Here is a 23,043-nt window from a genome sequence, read left to right as displayed (position 1 = left end):
TCATTTTGTCAAATCTTACTTGTAATTGGAAACATTTGGTGAAAATGAATTCATTACGCCCAAATATTTGTGTCCATTTGAATAGTTTTGTGCTTATGCAGAGCTTATTTAGAAAAGTATACAATCTGTGCATCCCTCAACCCCCCCCCCCCCCCCCCCCCCCCCCGTATACTGTAGGTCACCGCAAATGGAGGAAGCACCACAAACCAAAAGTAGGGTTATAATGAAAAGCAGACAGTGTCTGTATTGGACACTTTGTTTCACTTCAGCTCTTTGTAGGTTTGCTTTTCGCGGTGGCTGACTGATGGACTAACAATAGTGCAAGAAGAGTAGCCACAGACTCGTATACGGGTTCTGCACAAGACCAGCATACATGCATTAAAAAGCCATTATGTGTTCATCAGCAGATGGACAGATGTCTGTCTATTTGCTCTGCTCTTTTTGAAAATTTAAGCATTACATTTGACCCGCATCTATCTGACTGTTGATATAAGCATCTTGACACTAACATTTTTGCTCTAGAGGCAAGCCCCAAACAAACTGGCAGATGGCAGAAATCTACACCACTTGTAGATAATTTTCCTTAGAGTGAAATGATTTAAATCCCCTGCCAGACTGAAACACACCCTCAACCTTTTTTTCCCTTGAAGCCTTTAAAGAAGCCTTTAGATCGTGCCACGATAGCAGCCCCCCCCCCCCCCCCCACACACACACACACACTTCATTAGCAAAGAGATATACAGAAACTCAGTTTTAGATATTTAAATAAGACAAGTTGCTCCTATCATTCTCTGTGGCATCAAATCTGCACATGAAAGTGTGATAAATGTAGGGATGTGCTTCATTTTTGTCATGCTAGTGATCTTTTTTCTTTATTTAAAATACTGTGGAACACATCCAAAATAATGTATGAACCAGCGGACAAACGGCATTAAACCTGAGGAACAAAACCAATTTCTGCTACAGCAACAACAACAACAACTGCTTCATTATGACAGCAAAGACAGACACATTAAATGGTCCCAGTCTATCCCGGAGGCTTTGTTCAAATTCAAATTCTATTTGTCACACACACACAACCATACACAGTATGACATGGGGGTGAAATGCTTGTAGCTGTACAATGCCCGACCATTAAATGACAGAAGAAAAGTTTTACAATATTTACAATTTACTACAAAAATTTACAAATTAACTTAGGAATTTACAGTAAAGAATGTGCAAATAGCAGAAGAGATTATAAAGATAAGGATTATAAATTATAGGAATTATAGGATTATAGGAAATGTGTGGTGGTGCGTGTGGTGACGTGTGTGAGAATCCAGTCTTATAGCGACGTGTTTGGGAGAGTCCAGTCCTACACCTGGTTCAGGGCCCGAATAGCCTGGGGGAAGAAGCTCCTCCTCATTCTCTCTGTTTTGGCCTTAAGGGAGCGGAAGCGCTTCCCAGACCTCAACAGTGAGAAGAGTCCATTGTTGGGATGGGAGAGGTCCATCATAATCTTCCTAGCTTTGGACTTGCACCGCTTGGTGTAGATGGACAGCAGGTCAGGGAGCTCTGATTGAATGATGCGTTCTGCCGAGCGCACCACCCTTTGCAGATCTCGTCTGTCCTGCTTGGTGCTGTTCCCAAACCAGGTGCAGATGTTTGACGTCTGAGTGTTAAGTTTTTGCCGCGGTGGTCAGTGTTTGATCTTGGTCTACAAAGCCCGACAAGGCTCCATCAGTGCCCAGGAGCGCCACGGCGGCAGCTGTTATCAAACCGCCAAACATCAGAGGAGAAACAGTCCCCTCTGTCCTTGACTCCGGCACACACTTATTGAAGGAAAAAGCCTCCAGCGCTCTCTGTGCTTTCATAAAAAATAAATGCGGCATCAAAAAGGGCAGGTATCGGGTATCACAGTGTTCGGTGTATGCACAGTCACAGAAGCCACTGAATATAATACTAGTGTTATTGAGATCCCATATGTCTGCATTATTATCAAGTATGACAATTAGAGACACAGCTGCACCTCCTGAGGCTTTCCTTCTCTGTTCATGCGGCATGATGTTGTGATTTTCTATACAATATAAACAGGCAGCAAGTCACCCTGCAGATGGAGCCACGATAATTAGCAAGCAAACACAGATAGCTAAGTATACATTCCCCACATCACAAATAGCCGAGTCGGTTTGCTTTTCTCCATCCTTACCTGGCAACATATTCCAGAGGTTTACTTTATTGTCATCTCATGAATAATCCATTTGCTGCGGAGCTTATCAAAAACCCCAGACTCAAACAAATCTGACCGTTTTTTTTGCAAAGGCTGAGAACTTTCTTTCACCCACCCCTCCAAGTAATAAAACTTCCGTAAGTCGTTTGATGCTCTTATTAAAATATTTTTAAACCTCAAATTATCTTCCCAAACATGAATTCTCAAGTGAAGGACTCGAGAGCGTAGACAAAGCGCCCGCGAGCACACCGCCAAAGAGAATTTCGAAGAAGACGAGCTTGAGCGGAGCTGGAGGAACGAGGCCGAAGAGGGGCCAGCAACAGTTACTAGATGTGTTGCTCTCCGAAGGAGCAGCTGACTAACTCTGAATCCTAAGCAGAGGAAAGTTGTGCGTTTTCTTTTTCCTCGAGGCACTAAAAGACCAGTTGTGTTGTCTGAGAGGGCCAGATGGGTCTGCGCTCTGTGACTAAAGTCCGGGCACACGCACACACCTCCAGGACCCTCAAGCTCATCAGCATTCACAGTAAACGCTTGCTGTTTCCCCCCTTTTCTCTTGTCCTACACTCATTTTCTCCTTTTTCCTCTCTGCTGATGGCTCCATGGGGAGGACTGGAATCATTACTGTTTATCCAGTTATTCCTCAAGGAGGTAAAAAAAGGAAAAAAAAAGAAAAGAAAGAAAGACAAGGAAGCTCAGCCAGCAGGACACAGACACTCAGAGACTGATAGAGAGAAACAGAGTGAGAGGCTAAGCAGACAAAGCTTGGACCTTTACACTGTTAGCAAACATTGCGGTAGGGAAACCAAACACCGCCACCCAGACAGCATAAAGCTTAAGGTTTCACTTTTATTCCCAACAGACTGAAGCAACCTTCCTACAACTGCTCTCAGATTTAAACCCTTCAATCCTGTTTCACATGGATTCTGCAAAAAAGGTTTCCAAGCTCCAAAACACGTTTCCTGCCTAAACAACAGGATGATGTCAAATAGTCTCAGTTAATTTCAGTTCACTTTCACTTCTGCAATGACTCTTAAGTTTCATAACCAATACAGACCGGGCGCATCACTGGATCAGTCAGTAATATGTGTGTGCATGCAGGGAAAAAAATACAGGAAACCTGTTGGGAACACCTGCGCTGCTGCAGTTGGTGAAGCTCTAAAAGAGGGTGAGGAGAAAGAGAGGGTCACCCACATATCGTCGTAGCGCCTCGCTTTGTTCTCGTGCTGAGAGCACTTCAGTGTGCTGTTTGATAAATGCTGAAGTACGCGGAGAAAAAGTAGCAGAAGAAAGATAAAGTCCGTGCAAGACTGAATGTGGCCACAGCTGTACTGCTGGTTTTCTTTTTTATTACTGATAAACACGATGAAAAGCCTAATTTAAAAAGAACCCCGATGCTTCAAAAAGCACAAAGACTAATATTTAGTCAGAACCTTAAAATCAGGCAGACACTAATCGTCGTCTCTGAAGCTCATATTTTCACAAATCTTTGCGTTTTCAGATTAGAAATCTGTGGTTAAAATCTCCTTGACTATTAAAAATTCAGATTAAAAGCAGCAAAATATAAAAAGATAAAAGTGTTCAGAGTTGGTGATTCGACTCAATTATTTTGCAAAAAAACCAAACGGCGAACAATTCGCAAACACAAAGAATAAAGAATAAATCCTGCATGTGCTGCAGCACCTTAAACTGCAAAACCGGATGGCCTAAAGGTGGTTTCAGGCACAAATGGAAAAAAGCAGCCCGCGCTTTGACATCAGATGACAAATCTCAGTTCAACCCACAGGCAGCAGAAATAATTTGTTTGTGAGGGAAATGTAATGAAGAATTTACGTTTCTGTGCTTAGATTGCCGCCCCGCCATTAAAAAAAAAATTAACTTTCTGATTGTTTCTCTGACAGGACACCTGGGATAACGTTCTCTACTTCCCACCTTCGCACATTTTATCTTCCGCTCTCGTCACACAGAATTAAAACCGTTTTGCTTTTGTCTGGGCTCAAGCTGACATTTCTACCAATCTTCCTCCGAGGCATTTCACTAAGTTGTTTTACAACATTTCCACCCTGTCGAGCCCAGTTTGAAGCAATGACGCAGTAAAAATGGGGGAAAAAAGGAAAAGAGGTTAGAATAATTACGTTTTAAGCCATCTGGAGAATTTTCTTCCTGTGGGTGTTTGAGTGACAGTAAATACAGTATAACTTAAAGTGGCATTAAACAGAAACACTCGACTCAGGCTTTGGGAACGACTACAAAACAAAAGCTGCAACAATATAACCGAGGCTTTGTTCGCTCTGGGAAAATGTGAGGGAACTATTTTTTTCCCCCACAGTGTAAAAAAATAAAAAGCAGACTTTTTGAAGAGATGTGTGGCTCTCAGAGGCTGAGGAGTAATGAACCTACGAAACAGCACTGCACATTAAGACGTTTATGACGACAGTGCCGATGCTGAGGTTTGGTGATATTTAACAAAGTTTTGAGAAAATGGTTTGAGTCATAAAAATTTAAGGGCTAGGCTTGGGTTTGTAACAAGGGGGGGAGATGTGACTGTCAACGGGAAACTGAAAACAAACAGCACCGTTACTTCCTCTATCACTCCAGACTGACTCATAACTCCTAACAGCCACTTTAGAGTTTTGTCTCCTGATCATAAAAAAGGAAAGTTTGGCTTTCTGGTGAAACAAGTCATTCCCCCCCCCACCCACTTACAGGCCTTGTTAGGGACTTGTCCAGATTTTGGGCAGCAAATATCAAAGGTGTGTTGAATTAGATCTTTCTGCATTCGTCCAGGGAACAAAAACTACAGATAACAACCGTCCCATATCTGTCAGCTGTGTCCCTGCCCCTCATATTTATGACCCGGTTTATCCCATAAACTCTTCACATACCTGCTTGTCCTTGTCTTTAGCTTTCCCGCTGCCTGACACCCGCGACGAGGTGACATCACGGGGGATGACAGACATTTGGTGCAGTGGCATGTTCATCCCAGCAGAGCCAACCGGGGGGGACGCTCACACACACACTTCCTGTCCCGCTGCCAGAGCAAAGGGCATGTTGGTTTGAACTACGAGACCTTGCCAGCACCGCCCCTGCGGAGGACACACATTACATCAAAATTAAACATGAGCATTGTTTTCTGTCGGAGCAGCTGGAGAGATGAAATGCAAATGTGGAGTAAGAAGCAAGAAATGACAGCCCTGAAGTGGTACAGCTGCATTTTAAACACTCAAGTGTGTTTTCACCTGGTTTGCTCATTACTCGATTGACTTCTTTAGGGATTCTTCAAGTTTTTTTTTAAGTCTAAGTTGATTAAATTCAAATGCTGACGAGTGTGAGTCTTCGCATTAGAGAGCCAACCTCTAGAGTCTGGCTATTCATGTGTAAATATACCTAGCTCTTTTTATTTATGGTAATGTGGCTTCAGTTACATATGATGTAAGGGAAGAAGGAAGGAAAAAAAGGATGTCTATACAACAGATATCTGCATATGAATGTGCAGCATTTGCTGGCAGATATTTGACACGGGAGGCTCTCTGTTGGTTTAGTTTAGTTAAAGTAGTCGTTTATGATAGTTTTGTATTTTCTAATTAGCTTTTTTCCCATTTTACTTTGACTTTTGCATGTTTCAGTTTAGTTTAGTCAACTGTAAGAATCTTGGTTGTAGGCACCAATCACATTTGAGCACTGCTGAGTTGCAAGCAGATAAAAGGCCCGTGTGGAGACCCTATTGTTAGCTGAGACCTGAGAAAACCTAAAATACTAAGTGCTGATGATGTGTTGATCATAAAATTTAGACTTGGGTTTTGTTTTGTAGATTTATGCTGCATTTATGTGCAAAACTGAGTATGCATAAGTGTATTCTTAGTGATTATTATGAGGCATCTGTGTATTTTAAAGACATCTATGTTGCTGTATTTGGTGTTTTATTATCAAACTTATTTTACTAGTTTACGATTTTAAATCAGAACAAAACGAAAGCATTCCCCATAATCACCTCTGCCCTTCTGACCCGGAGTACAGTGTTAAAGGACCTTCAGACTTTCCTCAAATCCCAAAAGCACAGTCAGCTACGACTTTCCAAAAGAGAGCCGTCTCTGAACAGCACGAGCGCCGAGTGAGATATATTACCACAGGGGTGATTTCCAAAGTGTAAACCATATCACTGCGGGGGCGTGCATGAATTCACTTTTGTTTTTCCAGAAACCTGGATTCAGACTTTCTGCAGCAGTGACTGGTGGCGAGTCGGTTTCTCTTTCAATCTGATTGAGTCAGAGTCATGAAAGCAGCAGCGGCAGCAGCGTGGGACTGTCCTGTGGAGTTACACAAGAGGTTTTACACACGGGTCGTATTAACTTCAGTTAATGCAGCCATCTGTACTCCCACTGACAGCAATTAAGCTGTAGCTCCTTCTCACCACTAGGCTGTATATGTGACTGTGTGTGTGTTTGCACGCAGCCCAGCCTGCCAAACAAACCCTCAAGCTCCACAGTATGAAAATGACTGGATTAAGACACCAAAAAGCAAGCGGGACAGATGGGAGGTCAGTAAAATGGCAGTAATCAGAAACCAGTGCAGGAGGGGGAAAAGCGGGGAGGTCATTCAGGGCTTCGGACTGAGAATGCCACACAGTCTCACTGAGGAGACGATCAGACCATCGCAGCCAGAGCTGTCACTTCAGCTCATCACCGCACTGTATCTGATAAGTAACTCAACAAGATGGAGAGGTGATTACGCACCATCAGCAGACGCATCAGCTTCTTGTGCAACAGCTGGCAGTCTCAGCTTGATGTCAGTACACAGTGTGGGGGAGGGCGGTGTAATAAAGAGGCAGCAGAAAGCACCTCGGCACCCAAAAACAAACAAAAAAAACAAAAACCTACTCTTAAGTGAACGAACAAACAAACTGCAGGCTTGTCTCAGACCCAGTGGGAGAATCAGGGATGCAGTAGAGAGTGCAGAAGTATCACAAACCAGGATGAACACCCTAATGCACAATCGGTCCAGAGTGTAGCCACTCTTTGCCTTTAGACTGTTATAACATCATAGATGAATATCACACAGCACTGATATGGCAATAAAGTGTGCATCATGTCTGCTTTCCTCTTGCTATAACACAGCATTTTGATTTAAACATGCAGGCAGTAATGGTTAATACACCAAATTACCAGAAAATAGCAATGCACACTAATTCAACATGCAGAGAATACATGCATATTCATTGCTTCTTCTCCCCTCTTATGTAGGCGGTTTATATCGAAGATGATCATCTTGCACCATATTTAGAATCTCAGAATCACTGATGCCGTCATTACTGTGGGAAACGTGCTGCGACAGTATTATGAGATACTCCTTCTTTCTCCACACGTAATCACTTGTGTAATTGTTTATCCTTGCAGATGCTCTAGAAAAAATACATAAATACATTGATTTTTATAAGCAGAGGCACTGAAAACAATAACTGTATCAGTGGAAACCTCCTTTCGTTTAAAACATCCAAGGCTGTTCCTAATGATCAGTGCAACTGTTTGCAAATTATGCACATTACTAAACGCTTAAATAATACAGCCTTAAATTTGTTTACAGCTTCATAATGGTGCATAATAAACTGTTTATTTTTAACATTTCTGTTGGGTTAAATATACATTTTGGCCCGTCTGTTTTTGAAATCAGTGAAGTAACAACAAATGCAGATATTTCACCAATGGCACAAAGAGGCCCTGAGCGATTAGGCGATTACACTCTCATGATTATTAGGACCTGAACCCAGCTGAATACTTAGCTAACTCTTTGAGGTCCACACCAAGAAAAAAGCAATGGAAACATTTTTTGTTTGCATTTCTTATTGACTTGGGTGAGTAATAACCACAATCAATTTTGTTTTTCAATAGACCCTGTAGTTTTTAAAATATTGATCTCTACCAAATGGTTGAGCTGTCACTTCATGGTAAAAGTATGAAATGCAAATACAAGTACAGTAGATAATACAGTCGAAAAAAAATCAAATAAAGGGCCAAATTATAATCAAATTAATGACAAAAACTATTCAGGGCATTGGATACAGTTTATTTCTAGTAGCATACCAGTGATCATTGCTGGTTTTCATTCCATCAAAGGAAACTATTATATCAAACAACAAAATACATATTTTTTTAATCTGCAAATGAGAAAAATATTCATATTCAGGCCACGTCTGATTGAATGCTACTGTGCAAAATCATTTTTCGTTTAAAAAAATAAAATAAAATAAAAACAGTGGAAATCAAGCACATCTGCTTGTGGTTTTGGTCGTGGGGGTCTTAGGGTGTAGCATTTATTCTGTGGTCTTGGAGAGCTGAATCATGGTTGTCCAACTCTAGATGCTGGCTTGTTAACTTGGTTCAGACACAACCAGGTGGAATCCTTTTGAGAGCCATCGGTTTCTGGTCCAGTAGGGCACAGTCCCTCTTGTAGACCAGGTATTCAAGTCAAGGATGTATCCGAACAGTGGAATATGCCATCTCCTTAACTTGTAACTTATAACTTGTCTTATACAGGTGTAATATAATATCAGAAAGCTTAATTCCTCCCATATGCTAATTAAATACAGGATGAGTGATTGGCATGGAATGGTGATCTTTGCATTGGACTCTTTGCTCCACCGTTTGACCGATGAAAGAGGCATGAACCCACAGGCATTGTTTAGGTTGACACATTTGGTGTCAAACGATTTTATTGCAATCAGAGCTTCATCAGACCTGTAATCAAAGGCTCCATGGCCCTTCTTCATCAGGTCTTTGTCTGCCATCAGGGAAGCTCCACCAGTGCAGTTTGGTCATACAGTACCAATGCCCCTGACACCCAAGGAGGTGTGCAAGTTCTGGCCCAAGCTGAAACTTGTGAAGAGCTGAGGTTCTTTTATGGGTTTGCATACTCTTTTTTACAACTTTGGCCCCTTAGCGGTAGCTTCTGTTCCTTTTCACTGAGGGGAGCATTGAAGAATGTAGATCCCCCTTGATACAGCAGCAAGTCGTGGATGATGCCAGATGAACTTGGCCGAACAATTTAAAACCCCACTCATCTGGTGGAGAGTGCCAGCCCTGTTGGCTTCATATGAAACCATGACCTCAAACACACTGTGGTTGAAGGTGGATGGTATCATGCCACAGGACCATGTGATTTTTAGCCATATAATTGTTTAGCATCCATATAGTACTTGTTAAACATGAAACTTCCTGTTTGGGAGAGGGATAAGAAGAGCTAATAGTTTACATTCACAGTGCCTTCTGGTGGATTTTTTTGGGCATTACGGATGTAAACCAATTGGTAGAAAAGACTCAATAAGGTAGGTCTAGTTCAGTGAAAGCCTCAGTTAGATATAGGGCCTGAAAATGTGCTCTACCAATTGGTTGAGCAGAACCCTAAAGGGCTAGTCTGGGTTTGCTTTAGACAGCAGCCCGCCCACTCTCACCATCATCAATACACAACAGCAGAGTTTCAAAAACTTTGAGAAACTATGCCAAGGAACGCTGAAGCTCTTCTGTAAGTTTGTCCCAGTTTTTCCTTTTATGTAACATCCATCTCTACACAACCCTGCAGAGGTTGCTCATTGTGGTGCGTTTATACAGTAGCAAGGTCAACTCAATACCACAACAGGGGAGGGGAGGGGAGTGTGGTGCAGAGAAGAAACGGTGCCATACAAAGATGTTCATCTTTGTCGCGAACTGCTGATTCACATACCACTGAAAATAAAAGAGTCTGTTTTGTTGTGAAACACAAAAGCGCAGCCGAGTCTCCCAGAAGAAGAAGAAAACAAAACAAAGCGCATTTATATTCGACAATTCAGTGCACCATTTACCAAGCTATTGCAGAAAGCCGTGTGTCCTTAACCATATTTAGATGTCAGGGTGGTTTTTCGGCCGCCAAGTCTACGTGGACGTAATTTCTTCAACTGATGGCATTTTTTTACAGAGCTGCTACGCTACCGCAGTTGTTAAATGTTAAAGGTTTTATTAACCAAACTTCAGCTCTTGAGTCCTTTCCCTTCCCTCACCATCAATCTTGATTACATTAAAGACAATGGACTCGGATGCAAAAACAGTAAATAATTTATTCCCTAGTGTGAGCGAAGAATCAAAGGTCACTTTGATGGGCACAAAGCCCTTAGAGTCATATTGCACCTGTGTGCATGAGGCTAATGAGTTGCAGTAAATTAGTGTGGGTCAGGGACCGAGTAAAGCCCATAGAGAATTATCACAGGGAAGAATCATTAAAGCTCACGCTGTAGCTCATCCACGAAGGTTTGCCATAATTTAAAAAAAGCCATTTTGTGAACTATGATGTGAAGTAAACAAGAAGGAGGAATGAGATAAATCAGGATGGTCCGTGTCACTCGCTCAAATGTTTCCGAGGCGCAGTCCGATGACCCAACACCAATGTTCGCCGCTGTCTCCACAACACATAGTGCTGCTGCACCAGCGAGCTCATTACTATACATCCCAAAAATAACAACTGCAGTAAGCCCAACAGCACTCTTTGCTTTTAATTGGCATTGTGTTTCAAACCTAAGGTCTTTGTTGGACAGAGAGGTTGCACTAATGGGGCGAGAGATGTGTTGGAAAGACAGCTGGGAAAACACGTTTGCGATATAACAATGTCTAAACATTCAGTTCAGAGCTCTAAGTGTGAATATTTTAGGATTAATAAAGCTAAACTGATTCTGTCAATCAAGCTGTCATAAAGTCCCTTGGATGTGATGTCACATCATGCCATTTCCTGTTGTGTGTGTGTGTGTGTGTGTGTGTGTGTGTGTGTGTGTGTGTGTGTGTGTGTGTGTGTCCCCTCCAGGCTGGCTACTAGTCAAAGAGTTCACTGTAACACCATTAAAATGCTAGCAACTTTCCAACCAATCTCAGACCTCCTATGGTTTCAATTCAAAGTTAACCTGTTGCTATGGCAGCAGCCTCAAGGGTCAGCTTAATCTCTAAGGGGGACAATAGTTTCTTATAATGCACTTCTAAATGGTTACATAATGTCAGTAAAAAAAATTTCAAAACACATTTCTGTGTGAGGGCAGTTTTCAAGCAAACACCAGCCATTCATAAAACCAATATGTAGGAAAAACAGAGTGCATTTAAATTTGATTTTAGAAGGCTTTAATCCCACAGCCTGTAACCAGACAGAGGGGATTCGTGAGTTTCACATGGCTGCTGGTAGGTAAAATAACAGTAGCAGTGCCTGCACTGAATCCAGACATGCTTACAAAACTATGGGACAAATCTGACTACTGTATGGACATATGCTGTGTGCCATGGTACAAAACAATAAAATAAAAAATACTGCATCCATGACAAATAAAATTGTTCAGACGTCAGTGGCTGATGCTGATCTATTGAGTTCCTTTAATTAATTAATTTTCTTTCACTGGCAAAAATGCAGAAAAACTAGAAAAAACATCTCTTCTTTGAGGCCTGTATTCAAATTTTCAAAATCTAGCCTGTGATGAAAGAATTGAGGCATAGTGCCACACACAGAGTGTAAAAGTCCAAGTAGGGTGGTTTAATAACAGAAGACCTCAAATCCTCTGTGAAAGCTCAGTGCATTAAAACTGAACCTGATGAGTAAGAGGCACTGTGACGACTAGTGAATCATCACGTCCTACTTTGTAGTGTATCTAACAATGCCTGATTGTGACCATATTTTACAAAACAATAATCATATTTTACTGAGACTTACTTTAAGCTGCTGTCACATATCAAAGGAGCAGGTCATTTTCTCATAATTTTCTGTACCAATTATTTGAACAGGAAGTCACTGTGGTGTTACGGGCAAGCAATCTTTAGCGTGTCTGTTTTGGAGGAACTTTATTTTCCATGTAATCACTTCTACTCTTAATATTCTTTCAGATTATGAAGGAAAACAAAACAAACTTCAAACAAAGTTCACTCTTAAATTTCAGAGGGAATTTAAAAAGAGTAAAATTCAGGATATTCTGTTTTTGCATGTGTCACAACACATCTTGATATTTCCGAGATGGCAAAACTGCCCCCCCGGTAGATAAGACTCCTGGCCACAGAGGATCCACCCAGAGACAAAGCCATCAAAATATTAGCTCCTATTACCCAATGAAGTCTATTGATTTGAAAAACAACTCAGCCCTTCTCACCATCTCTGAGCCAGGTAAATCACAGCCCTGCTCTCCGTTCTGCTCAGATGAGCTCTGCTGTTACTCCGTTTGCCAAGGGGCTCCTCTGTGTCCCTGCTGTCAGATCAGACCCGAGATATGGTCGAGAGCGCGTTCTTCAGTTCTGATGTGCAACCAGGCAGAAAAACTCAGCTGTGTATCAATCAATCCAAACATCACTGTAGTATAGCTATAGTCTATATTTAAAGAGGTGTCTTCCCAAAGGATTAGTGGGTTAGGGCAGATACCAACAGAGCATATCAGATAGATACAGAGTCTGAAAGATGTTGGACGTGGAAGAATTTCAGCCATATGTTGCATCCTAATGAAGAGACTGTTCTGCATTTTAATGAGTGATAAAATGCTCAAATGTGACTGTAGTAGCCACAGTAAGCTCCCAACTGCATGGTGTGTCTCATTAAGATGCTCCATACAGCTCTCAGAATTATTATTTTTTTGTCTCATAGAAATGTATTCAGTGTTCATTTGGCAGGTACAGTATGACGCTTGGAAATGCAATTTCTCCCTCTGGGGGATGTGCGACTGTCACTGAATTCTTTCACGAGAGGAAAGGAAAAAAAGGGAAAGGCTACAAATATGGTTGCATGTTGTACTGGTGGCTCCACTAAAAGATACAAGTCAGGGGAGAGAAGGCGGGCACAATTTTACCATGGCGCAGATGCTATAGCTGTGTTGGCAGCGACAACTAGACTTGATGCTCTGCCAGAAATCAGAGACTCTCCAGTCTCCACTCAGATTAACAGAGCATCAGTTAGACCTGATGGACTCTTCTGATAAGGCCTCGTACACTTGCACAAATAGGCACTGCTGTTTTTCATAGCTTTGAATAAAATGTTAAACAAATTTAGCTGTCAAACTTAAACTGTTGGATAATTTAACAGCCACAGACAGCACACACACACACAAACACACAAGGATGTGCCGCACCGAGCTCCAAGACTGCTGATTACTTTTTCATAAAGTACTGGGAATAAATTACCATAATGTTTGTAGCCTATTGTCATTTCAGCTGTAGCTGCATCATTTGCACAACCGTGGCTTATATTTCACTCTCTTTTCTGACTACCAAATTGCTATTTATCCTAAAAGCAAGATTAATAATATAGATGTTTTTGATTAAAGTTCATTGTATCCCTAATGTCTGTTAGCTGTCCCGTTTTATTATATGCAAATGAGTCCCAGTTTGGAGGTGATTAATTGTGTAGAAGGAGGAACGAGCTCTTTTGACATCTGGGATAAGCAGGCATGTTGACTAGAAAAATGCACGAGTTAGTGCCTTCCTTGTTTAATGCATCTATAAACACAAAAAAACTTCACCCACATTTAGTAAAATGACCTTGACTCTCTTCTTGTGACGGGAAGGCGTGACTCATGCGATGCCAGAGCAGATAGACCGAGAGAAGCAAAAATTACGACATAAATAGAAGCGTGCATACTCATAAAGACCTTCTGAAACTCCCCCTCAGCTTAACGATTAAATGCAGGACAGAGGATGTGTTAATTCACAGTATACATTTTTTTTCTCTCACCACCATTACCAGAATAGATGCAGTGCTCTCTGCCCTGAGTACAGGGAAATTCTGTTTCAAGTGAAACTGGGATGAAATGACTCATCCTGCAGCAAAATTCATATTTTTACATAAAAATCTTATTTTACACACCGATGATAATTATAGTAGTCTTCAGTTACCCCTCATTTCTCTAGATTTCTAGGGAAATGGGAAATGCGCTGGTGTATTTACAGGTAAATAACTTACATTGAAATACAATATATGACTCCAGAGAGCTAGAAAGTCAGTATTTTACATGACCTTCAAACATAGCCTGAACTGTCTTGTAATTTCTTCAAGTAGTCTTCTGAATTAATTCTCCAGGCTTCTTAAAGAACATTTAAATCTCTTTTTTGGAAGTTTGCTGCTTTTTGTTTATTTTCTGTTAAATTGATGCTGAGATTCTAGCTCTGGGGCCCGATCCAAGACTGACAGTGTCCCATTTTGTGTTTTTTTTCCATCCAGGTATGCTTTTATTGCATTAGTAGTGCATTTGGGATCATTGTCATGCTGAAAAATGAAACCATTGGCAATCAGATGATTCCCAGATAGTATTTCATGGTGGATCAAAATCAAATTTTTAGAATTCCACCAAACCACAGATCCCTGTTGTGCCCCTTTTCCTGAACTCCTCTGTACATATTGATGATGATTTCAACAAAAGTCTCAAATTTGGATTCACCACTCCACAAGATCCATTTTTAGCCAAGCTCTTGTATAATTCCACATACCTCAGCTTTTTTCTCCCAGTTTCCTGTGTTTGTTTGTTTTGTTCCTGTTTCTTAAGGACATGACTTTCAGTGTAAATGTGTTTTTGTGGCAGACTGCTAGAAACAACACTATTTAAAGTTGGTTCTTTCCAATTATGTGTAGATACAACACTGACTCATCCCTTGGGTTGGGGTGCCCTTTTCATGCCTGAATGATTTATTTAAAAAAACAACAACAACAAAACAACTTTTCCCTGAAAATGTTTTCTCTGCAAATGGGCTAAAAATGAATGAAAAAGCAGCCAATGTCCAAAGAAAACCTTTGAAAGCCGGGAAAGCTATTGCTCAAGACCACTTTACACAATTACAAGCAAGTGTGGCTCCTCGGAAGCAAAATATGAAGAAATTAGTTACTCAATACTTAGCACTATAATTTCCACAGAACCCCGTATTTTTTTCTATTGCGCATTTCTTGTATAGCTACTTGCGCCACCTGTTGTGTTATTAACTTTTGTGTCATTGAAAAGGCCATTCAGGGCGGAGCACGGCACCTTAGCTAAGGCTATTTCCTCATGGTTTACACTTATCCTTTATGAAAACTCCGGAATTAGGTGACGCTTCTTTGTGTCATAACTTCTGAAAAGCACATTTGTTTTTCCCCAGGACTACACAGAGAACCTCTTGGGATCTAGCATTGCTTTCAAAGACTCAGACTAAAGTTTAATAAGCTGCGGCAGCTCGTTAGGCGTCAGGCACTTTGAGGACTTGGAGGATGGTTCCTCCCACTCCTTCAGAGCAATTGTTCACAGCAACTTCCTGAGGTGTTGGTGTCACAATGAGTCTGCCGGGCAACCAGCAGAAATTTGTGGGAATTTTTTTTTTATGTCATGCTAATAGTTGTACAAGGATCAAAGCATAAGGAACAAGTTTAAAAAAAGAGAAGACACTGCATACCATAATAATTAGTATGACGGGCTGACAGGTGACAGGATTTCTTCTTTTTTTTGGTTTGTTTGTTTTATTATTTACACAGACAGACAGGCTAGCTATTTCTAGCACTAACCACTGAGAGCTGTTTCAATCTCTTTACCCAAGTCTTGACATGAAAGCAAGCAGGCCTCTGTCACTGTGGCATTTGGACCCCAACTGGAAAGCAGCATCTTAAAGTGTTTATTCTGTTGTGTTTAAAAATATACTTCTCTGTCTGTAAGCAGCGCAACAAAAAAAAAAGCAACTAAATTCAGAACGAAAATATGAAGAAATCTCTGGTCCCATCTTTTGATAAACATTGTGCAACGACCACAATATTCAGATAGAAGGGCGTACATTTTTATGCAGCTCTGACATTGCCAGGAGCAGATTATCAGTTTCAGCCTGCAGTTAATAAATGTTTACTCCCACAGCTACCTTGACCAGAGGCCAAACTGAAATTTCGGTGATCGTCTATTGTTCTAAAACCTCAGGCTAACCCTCAAAGCTGAAGTGTTTATGCCTTTTAATCCAACAAGAGGTGATTTATGTTTTGTAAAAGGTTTCACTTGGAAGTGATCTGAAAGGGTTCAGTTTTCAGATAAATAACAGGGACACTGACAGAGGGCTTCGCAGCAGTATCGCTGTTTTTAATGCAGCAATTTTCTTCTGTATGGAGACTTCATAAACTGCTGTGACGAGGCACCAAAAAACTAAATGCCAGTAAGTAAAGAGGAAACACGGCTGACTCAAAGGGAACTTGATAAGAGTTTTTGACAAGAAGCTGTTCAATTTTTTGGTGGGTGTGTGATGTGATAAGGGGGAAGAAAAGTTACCAGCCAGTTTATCGTACAATTGGAATGAATAAGGATTTAGCTGGAAAAGCAGACTTAAATATCAGTGGGGTAAACGCAGGGAGAAAAGCACAATCATCAAAAATCTACTGTATGGAGATGGGAACTGAAATTGCCAAGATAGGCAAACAGCCACACTCCACAAAACACCAGACTCGAGTATGCAGCTTCTGTAATCTCTCTGCAACAGTAAATACTATGAAGGGAAAGGAGAACATAGAATACAGGAAGCAAGAGCCATCTCTGCTGTGTGCAGGCAGATTTGAATATTACACTCACACAGGATAGATTTTAAAAACGCAGTTTCTTGTCAGCACATGTCCAATTTACAGTCGTATCGAACCCCGCCTGCGGGTGCAGTCAGAGCGCTGCGATCAAGTTCAGTGACTTATTAGCACAACTGCACACAGGCACAGCTACAGATGCAAAGTCAAAACCACAAGTACAGATTCCCATTTGCATTTTGGGAACATAGCCAAAGGTGATACCCAGATATTGAGTTATAGTTAGCGGACAGGTGCAGCTTCTAGATGTCAATGAACAGATAGAAGGCTTTAAAAAAAATATCTGATTTTCTATCTTGGTAACGATAAATAAACGCTTATCTAAAATAATTTTTTTTTTCCAAACAAGTATGTGTTGTTAATTACTGATCTATTCACTGCAGAGTCCCTTCTTTCCTCATTTGGATGTGCTCTTTGGGGCCACTAGTGATGAGGCTGTTCAATAAAGTTTAGTGAAAGCCTGTTAATTTTAATGAGATGCGGACAAAAAAATGTGGAGACACTGCAGTGTGTAAAGCATCACGCTCTTCAGCTGATGTTGTGGATTTCTGTGTGCTGAAGTGCCATTGTGGGTTACATAAATCCCTCCGCTGTGTTAGGGATATATGCATTTCAAACAGAGCAGGCACAAGCAAATCAAGAGCCTATTAGATCAATCAAATAGCCTGTAGAACAAAAAAAAAAAAGGGGTAAACAAAGCAATCACATGTAATCAGATGTCCTATTTTGTAAAAGCATACCCAAACATGTTGAATATGCTGTCATTGTAAGCAGAAAATGTTCATGTCGCAGGCTGGAAGCGCCAAATGTTGAGAATGGTGCTTCAAAATAAAACTTGGATATGCAACAGCTTAGATCATTAATAGGAAGCGAGAAGAAGGGCTAACTATAAACACACATTATGCTATTACTTTATTTTTAAGCAAAAAGATTTGATTAAAAATGATGCTTGTGTATCTGAGGTAGTATCCGCTTCCTCAACTGCACTCACCACTACATTTTAAATGGCTGAGTTGTCTGCAGTGTTCTCTATTATAGATAAAAGCCAGCAGCCACTATGTGCTATTTCTATAAAATACTCAAATCTGGTTCCATACACCAGAACTCGGATCTTCTATAACAGTACTAAAAAAAAAACAGTCCATAGGACATTTAATCATAAGCTGGATGGTCAAATGGAGGACAAATATATAGTGTTACTGAGCCTCAGTTTGAATACTTCGGTTAGTGTAACTGGAGCATTTAACCATTATTGCTGTTGTGATGGCATGCCACACATGGTAAGCTCCACACCACCAGTTGATTCACTTTAGTTAATTTACAGTCACTACTTTAATATATTCTGGTTATTGTTCAATATTGTTTCTTTATTAAATGTATTTATTTTTCCATCACACCTTCCAACGTTTATATGGCGTGCACACATATTAACACTAGTGATGTGACGTTCTGTATCGAGGCTTCGGAGCGTGTGTCGAGTAATGGAGGGGGCGTTTCCGCGATGCGCGTATCGAGGCTTGCTTCATTTATGGGAGGAGCTGAAAATGATGACGTCCGAAGCCTCGCTGCCCGGCTGTACCACGTGACTGGTTCATGAAGTGGTTCGAACTTTGCCGCGAGATATGACAGCAATATAAACCCCTCAGATTTCATTCAAAAATGTGGGTGTTTGATGGAGAGTTGCGGTTAGTGAGAGTTAGAGACAGTTTGGAGGTTTATGAGAGTGAGGAGAGAAAGTCAGGAGAGAATGGAGCCAGCTAAGAAGAGGAGGATGTCCTCCCCTGTGTGGGAACATTTTGATTTTATTCCTCCCAACAAGGTATGGAAATTTCTACAGAAGATGTATTTTCACAATACTGATGGTGCAATACAATTTATGTTAAGCTGTCTGTGCTTTTGTACAAGGTGAAGTGTTTGCTATGTGCCAGGGAGCTGGGATATAACAACAACATCCATGCTTAGGCACTACAGAGCTTTGCATGAGAATAAGGGGAACACCGATTGTGGAGCAAGACCAGGTGAGCCATCAAATGCCATGATAATATAGCATGCAGTAATGTTACTAAATGATATAACAATATTATACAACTGTTATAAGTTACGTGTGTGATATTTATATTTGTGCTTTGTCTTTATTGTCTTTCTTCAGGAGAACAATCTCAAATAGATGAAGACCTGGTTAGCATGGTGATTGAGGACTCCCAGCCATTTAGCATTGTGGAGGACAAAGGATTCAAAAGATTTGTTAAATCATTAAATCCTAGCTATGTTCTCCCCACTAAAATGTCATAAAAGCAGTGAAAATTTAGTTTTTACAGAATAAAATGTGAACAGGCAGGACTGAGGCTCAAAGCCTCAGTGTGTAGCTGTCCATACCTCAACGTTACAAAAGCACAACCACTGTCCACACCCCAACCACACCTCACCTCACAGTAAATGATCATTTCCATTTTAAGCATTTCCAAATAATCATTTTCCATACTGCCACTATAAATATACACACTATACTGCCATCAATACAATATAGATGTTTTACACACTCCTTTTGTTGTTGATATTTACAGGCTGTGTGCAAAATGCCACACTCTTCAAATTCATGCCAACTAATATTTTTACGTCCAGTAGGTGTCCTCCTAGAGCAAATGAAGCTTCAAGAAGCTTTGCGCTGGGGTGAACCAATTGGATGAAAAGCTTCAGTGCTTCATGAAGCTTCATCTGCCCATCACTAATTAACACTGCAAGTTCAAAGTTTTGTTTTGTTATATTACATCTTTCTTTGTTTGAGTTACCTGGGGTTTGGCTTCTCCTCCTGTCTGGCAAAAGGTGTAGCAAAGGGCTGGGAGAGCTGAAGTACCACTGACAGCCTAATTGGATGGAACCACATGCTTCATTGCCTGGGGGGTGTTTCATGTTTGTTTAATTGTTTTGTATTAGTTGGTTATATGGCAGCCATTTAGTTTTTCCCCTTGTGTGTCATTTGGTTTCAACAGGTCAGTTTATCATATGTTTGTTTGAGATTTTGTTAATTGTTATCTTGAGTTTAGTCTATTTAGTTGACCTCTTTTATTGGCCTGCCTGTTTAAGTTTTGGCTTTGTTAAATCTATTTTCATATTTTTGGGTCAATAAAACCCCTTTTTTGAATTAAACACCTGTGTCCTTTATGCTTTACTGCTTGGTCCCTGACAGCTGTGCTAGCTGTTGTATTCTGTGGCTATTTACAGCTTTTCGTCTGACCTCAAATCTAACTTCTGAAAGCTTCACACCCACAACACAACCCCAGCCCTCACCCTAACCCTACTCCTATTGGATAATTGGTCATGTGGCCAAGACATGACTAGACTTATTCTGAAGCAGCCATTTTGACAGGAAATAGTAGCCAAACACAGTTGCTGTTAATCATATTGACGCAGCTTCTGTTCTATTTAGAGACAGAGCCAAAATTTTCAGTAACACGTGTTTCGAAACTGGTCCGCTAAGGGTGAGAAGTGTACTTTCCAAACTCAACTTTTTGACCGTCAGAAACATCTAAACCAACCAGTTCCTGAAAGTCTATTTAAAACAGCAATCTGAAGGCTGTATGTTCCCTGCGATGGGCCAAACCGGAAAAGAAAAATTGTGACTCATTGCTTTTATTCATGCTAACAAGGTTTTACTTGCGTGTTTGCCTGTCAAAGACCACATGGTCTGTTTGAACAGTGAAACAGACACATGTGAAGTGCACTGCAGCCACCACGAGGTCACTTTCACAAAAAACTGACAAAAACTTTTTGATTGCTTTGCAACAACTTAGAGACCTTCTCACTTATTTTCAATGTTTTTCCTCCATTTCATTTCTCATTCAGGCACCTTAATCACTCGTCAGTTGAAAAGGAGTAGTTAGCTCATGTGCAACAGGAGAAAACACGGATTATTCTTCAGTACATTTCATTTATCAGTAAGGAATACCATGACATCCACAATGGGTATGAATACAAACTAAGATAACTCCCCCCAAAAATGCAATATCATGCAAGATTTTATCCATGCTGTGCAAACAAGTACTGCAACATGGTTTAAAATACTAAAATATAATTTCATTTTATCATCACTGGCCTTACTACAGGATAAACATCTAGTGCAATTCCTCAAATATAATGACAGTATTCCATATTGTTCTTTTAAATTAAGAGTGGAAAATTACTAACATAGGTGGGAATTTTAGAATATCATTCATATCAAGCGTATTAAGCTCCAAAATCCTCATACATGATGTTTTCAAGCCTGCCTATAACTCGAGGGAAGCTGACACTTGTTCTTACTTAGTTCAACAGTTGATGATTTTACTCCGTTTTACAGTAATCAATATCACTAAGATGAATTTCACAAAAAAAAACAAAATTACACAACACTGGATACTCAGCTGTGACGGCCAAACAGGATGCAGTCTGCATTTCTCTGGGAAACTGTAGCTGTTTGTGTGTGCGTTCAAGGTTATGCAAATCCACTACTGACATTGTGCACACAATATGAAACACACTGACCTGGACTCGTAGATTTATTTGTATTATAGCCACTAATGTTCAAAACACAATTCAGGGAAAGGTGGTCTCATCAGTGAAGAATGAGGAAATGAAAAACTAACTCACCACCCGAGTAGAAACTGAAAGCATGTTCCTTTTAACCACTTTTCTGGCCATACCGGTAAACAAAGCCTTTTTACTGGTAAGCGTGTGCTTCGGCACACAGACAACTCTGTCCCTCGGGCTAGTGTTTGTCCTCCTGCTGCCTCGCAGAATAACCCGACTGTGTGGAGGAGTTATGGACCAGCAGGCAGTTTCAGCCCACCACAACGCTCCGTGAAACAGCAGACGTGTAATATGCGAGTGCATGTGGGGTTCACCACTGTGTGTAGTAAGTGCGTGGACACAGGAAATCACACACTGAGAGGCAGCTTTAGAGGCTGCTGGTCTGGCTGCAGGTCGACTCAGTGGCTAGCAGCAGCAAAAAGAAGCTAAATGACTTCATAACTGCATGGTGGACAGTTGGAGAACAAGCCTCCAGCAGTTATACAGCATTTAACCAGCAAAAAAAAAAATCGCTCTGCTATATAACACACGCACTGAATCTGAATTAGAAAAACCTAATACTGCAACTGCTATAGAAGAATCTGTCTTAATCTTAAGACTTGCTTTAAAACGGAAATGTTGGATTTTTTTTTTTTTTTTTTTTTTAGTAAAAGGAAACAAAAGGTGGTTTCCAAAAGATTTTCTGAGGTTTGTCTGTTACTCATTTTATATCCTAAGAGCAAAAAGATAAAACATTTAAGTCAACATTTTAACCATGCTCCCTATGATATTTTTGTTTTAGGTTTTCAAGATGCTACTGAGACCAGCTATGATGTATGGTTTTGAGAAAAAAGACAGAAGGCTGAGCTGGAGTTGCAGAGTTGAGCATGCTCAGATTTTCATTGGGAGGGACCAGAAAGGTCAGAGGGACAACTCATGTTGAGATGTTTGGAGACGCCGTTAGAGAGACCAGACTGAGATGGTTTGGACATAAGTAGTGGATTTATTGGAGAAAGAATGCTGAAGATGGAGCTGCCAAGCAGGAGGAAAAGAGGAAGACAACAGAAGGTTCAAATGTGGTAAAAGGAGGACAAGCAGAGGGTTAGTGTAAAAGAGAGGGATGCTAAGGATAGACTGTGGTGCTGTTACAGCCCCTGTAGCGGTAGCAGCTAGTAATAGCAGCTAATAGTAGAAGCTGCTAGAAGAAGATTTTACAGAAGAAATGAGCAACATGCAAGGAGTTTGAGTACCAACTTTTACCAAGAAAAACAAAGAAATTTTAAAGCTTTATAAATAATCAGACTCCTCAGGCTGTATCATCATTGGGCCACCTAGATATTACACCTAGAGGAGCTGCTAAACCATGAAACCCTGCCATGAAGCTCCCAGCATGTAGATTTTGTGCTGATGTTAATGTGAGAGGAGGTTTGAAGCTGTGCTGTTGTTGAATGAGCAGAGTGCTGAGACACTTTGCACCCCAGCCCTCAGCAACCTCCCTCTCCAACTTCATGTGGTCTGATACTTAATGTGGGTGATTTGTTGTGGTTCCTGAATGCTTTCATTTTGCAATAATATAACTTACCTAGGAGAGAAGAAATTTAATGAGCTGATTTGTTGCAGCAGTATTATGCTATTACAGTACAGTGAACTCTGCTTTTTGGAACGGCCCAGGCAAACCGAATGGCTACAGGTACTAGAGTTTATACACCTGCACTAACAGCTGAATTCAAAGATTCAGAGGTATG

General features: G+C 40.8%; 1 protein-coding gene across 5 annotated transcripts in view; it reads right to left on the bottom strand.

Annotated features, from left to right (window-relative positions):
• Positions 1-23,043, bottom strand: part of marchf8 (membrane-associated ring finger (C3HC4) 8) — a 93,522-nt gene that overhangs the window by 58,288 nt on the left and 12,191 nt on the right. For all 5 annotated transcript variants that reach the window (XM_080869400.1, XM_080869404.1, XM_080869401.1 and 2 more), the window contains exon 2: positions 5,095-5,295. In XM_080869400.1, the coding sequence (XP_080725526.1) occupies positions 5,095-5,190 (96 nt within the window). In that variant the 5' untranslated portion in view covers positions 5,191-5,295. The remainder of the gene's footprint in view (positions 1-5,094; positions 5,296-23,043) is intronic.

Source organism: Rhamphochromis sp. 'chilingali' (assembly GCF_963969265.1).
Source record: "Rhamphochromis sp. 'chilingali' genome assembly, chromosome: 20".
Classification (NCBI taxonomy): domain Eukaryota; kingdom Metazoa; phylum Chordata; class Actinopteri; order Cichliformes; family Cichlidae; genus Rhamphochromis; species Rhamphochromis sp. 'chilingali'.
This window is presented reverse-complemented; position numbering and strand designations above follow the sequence as displayed.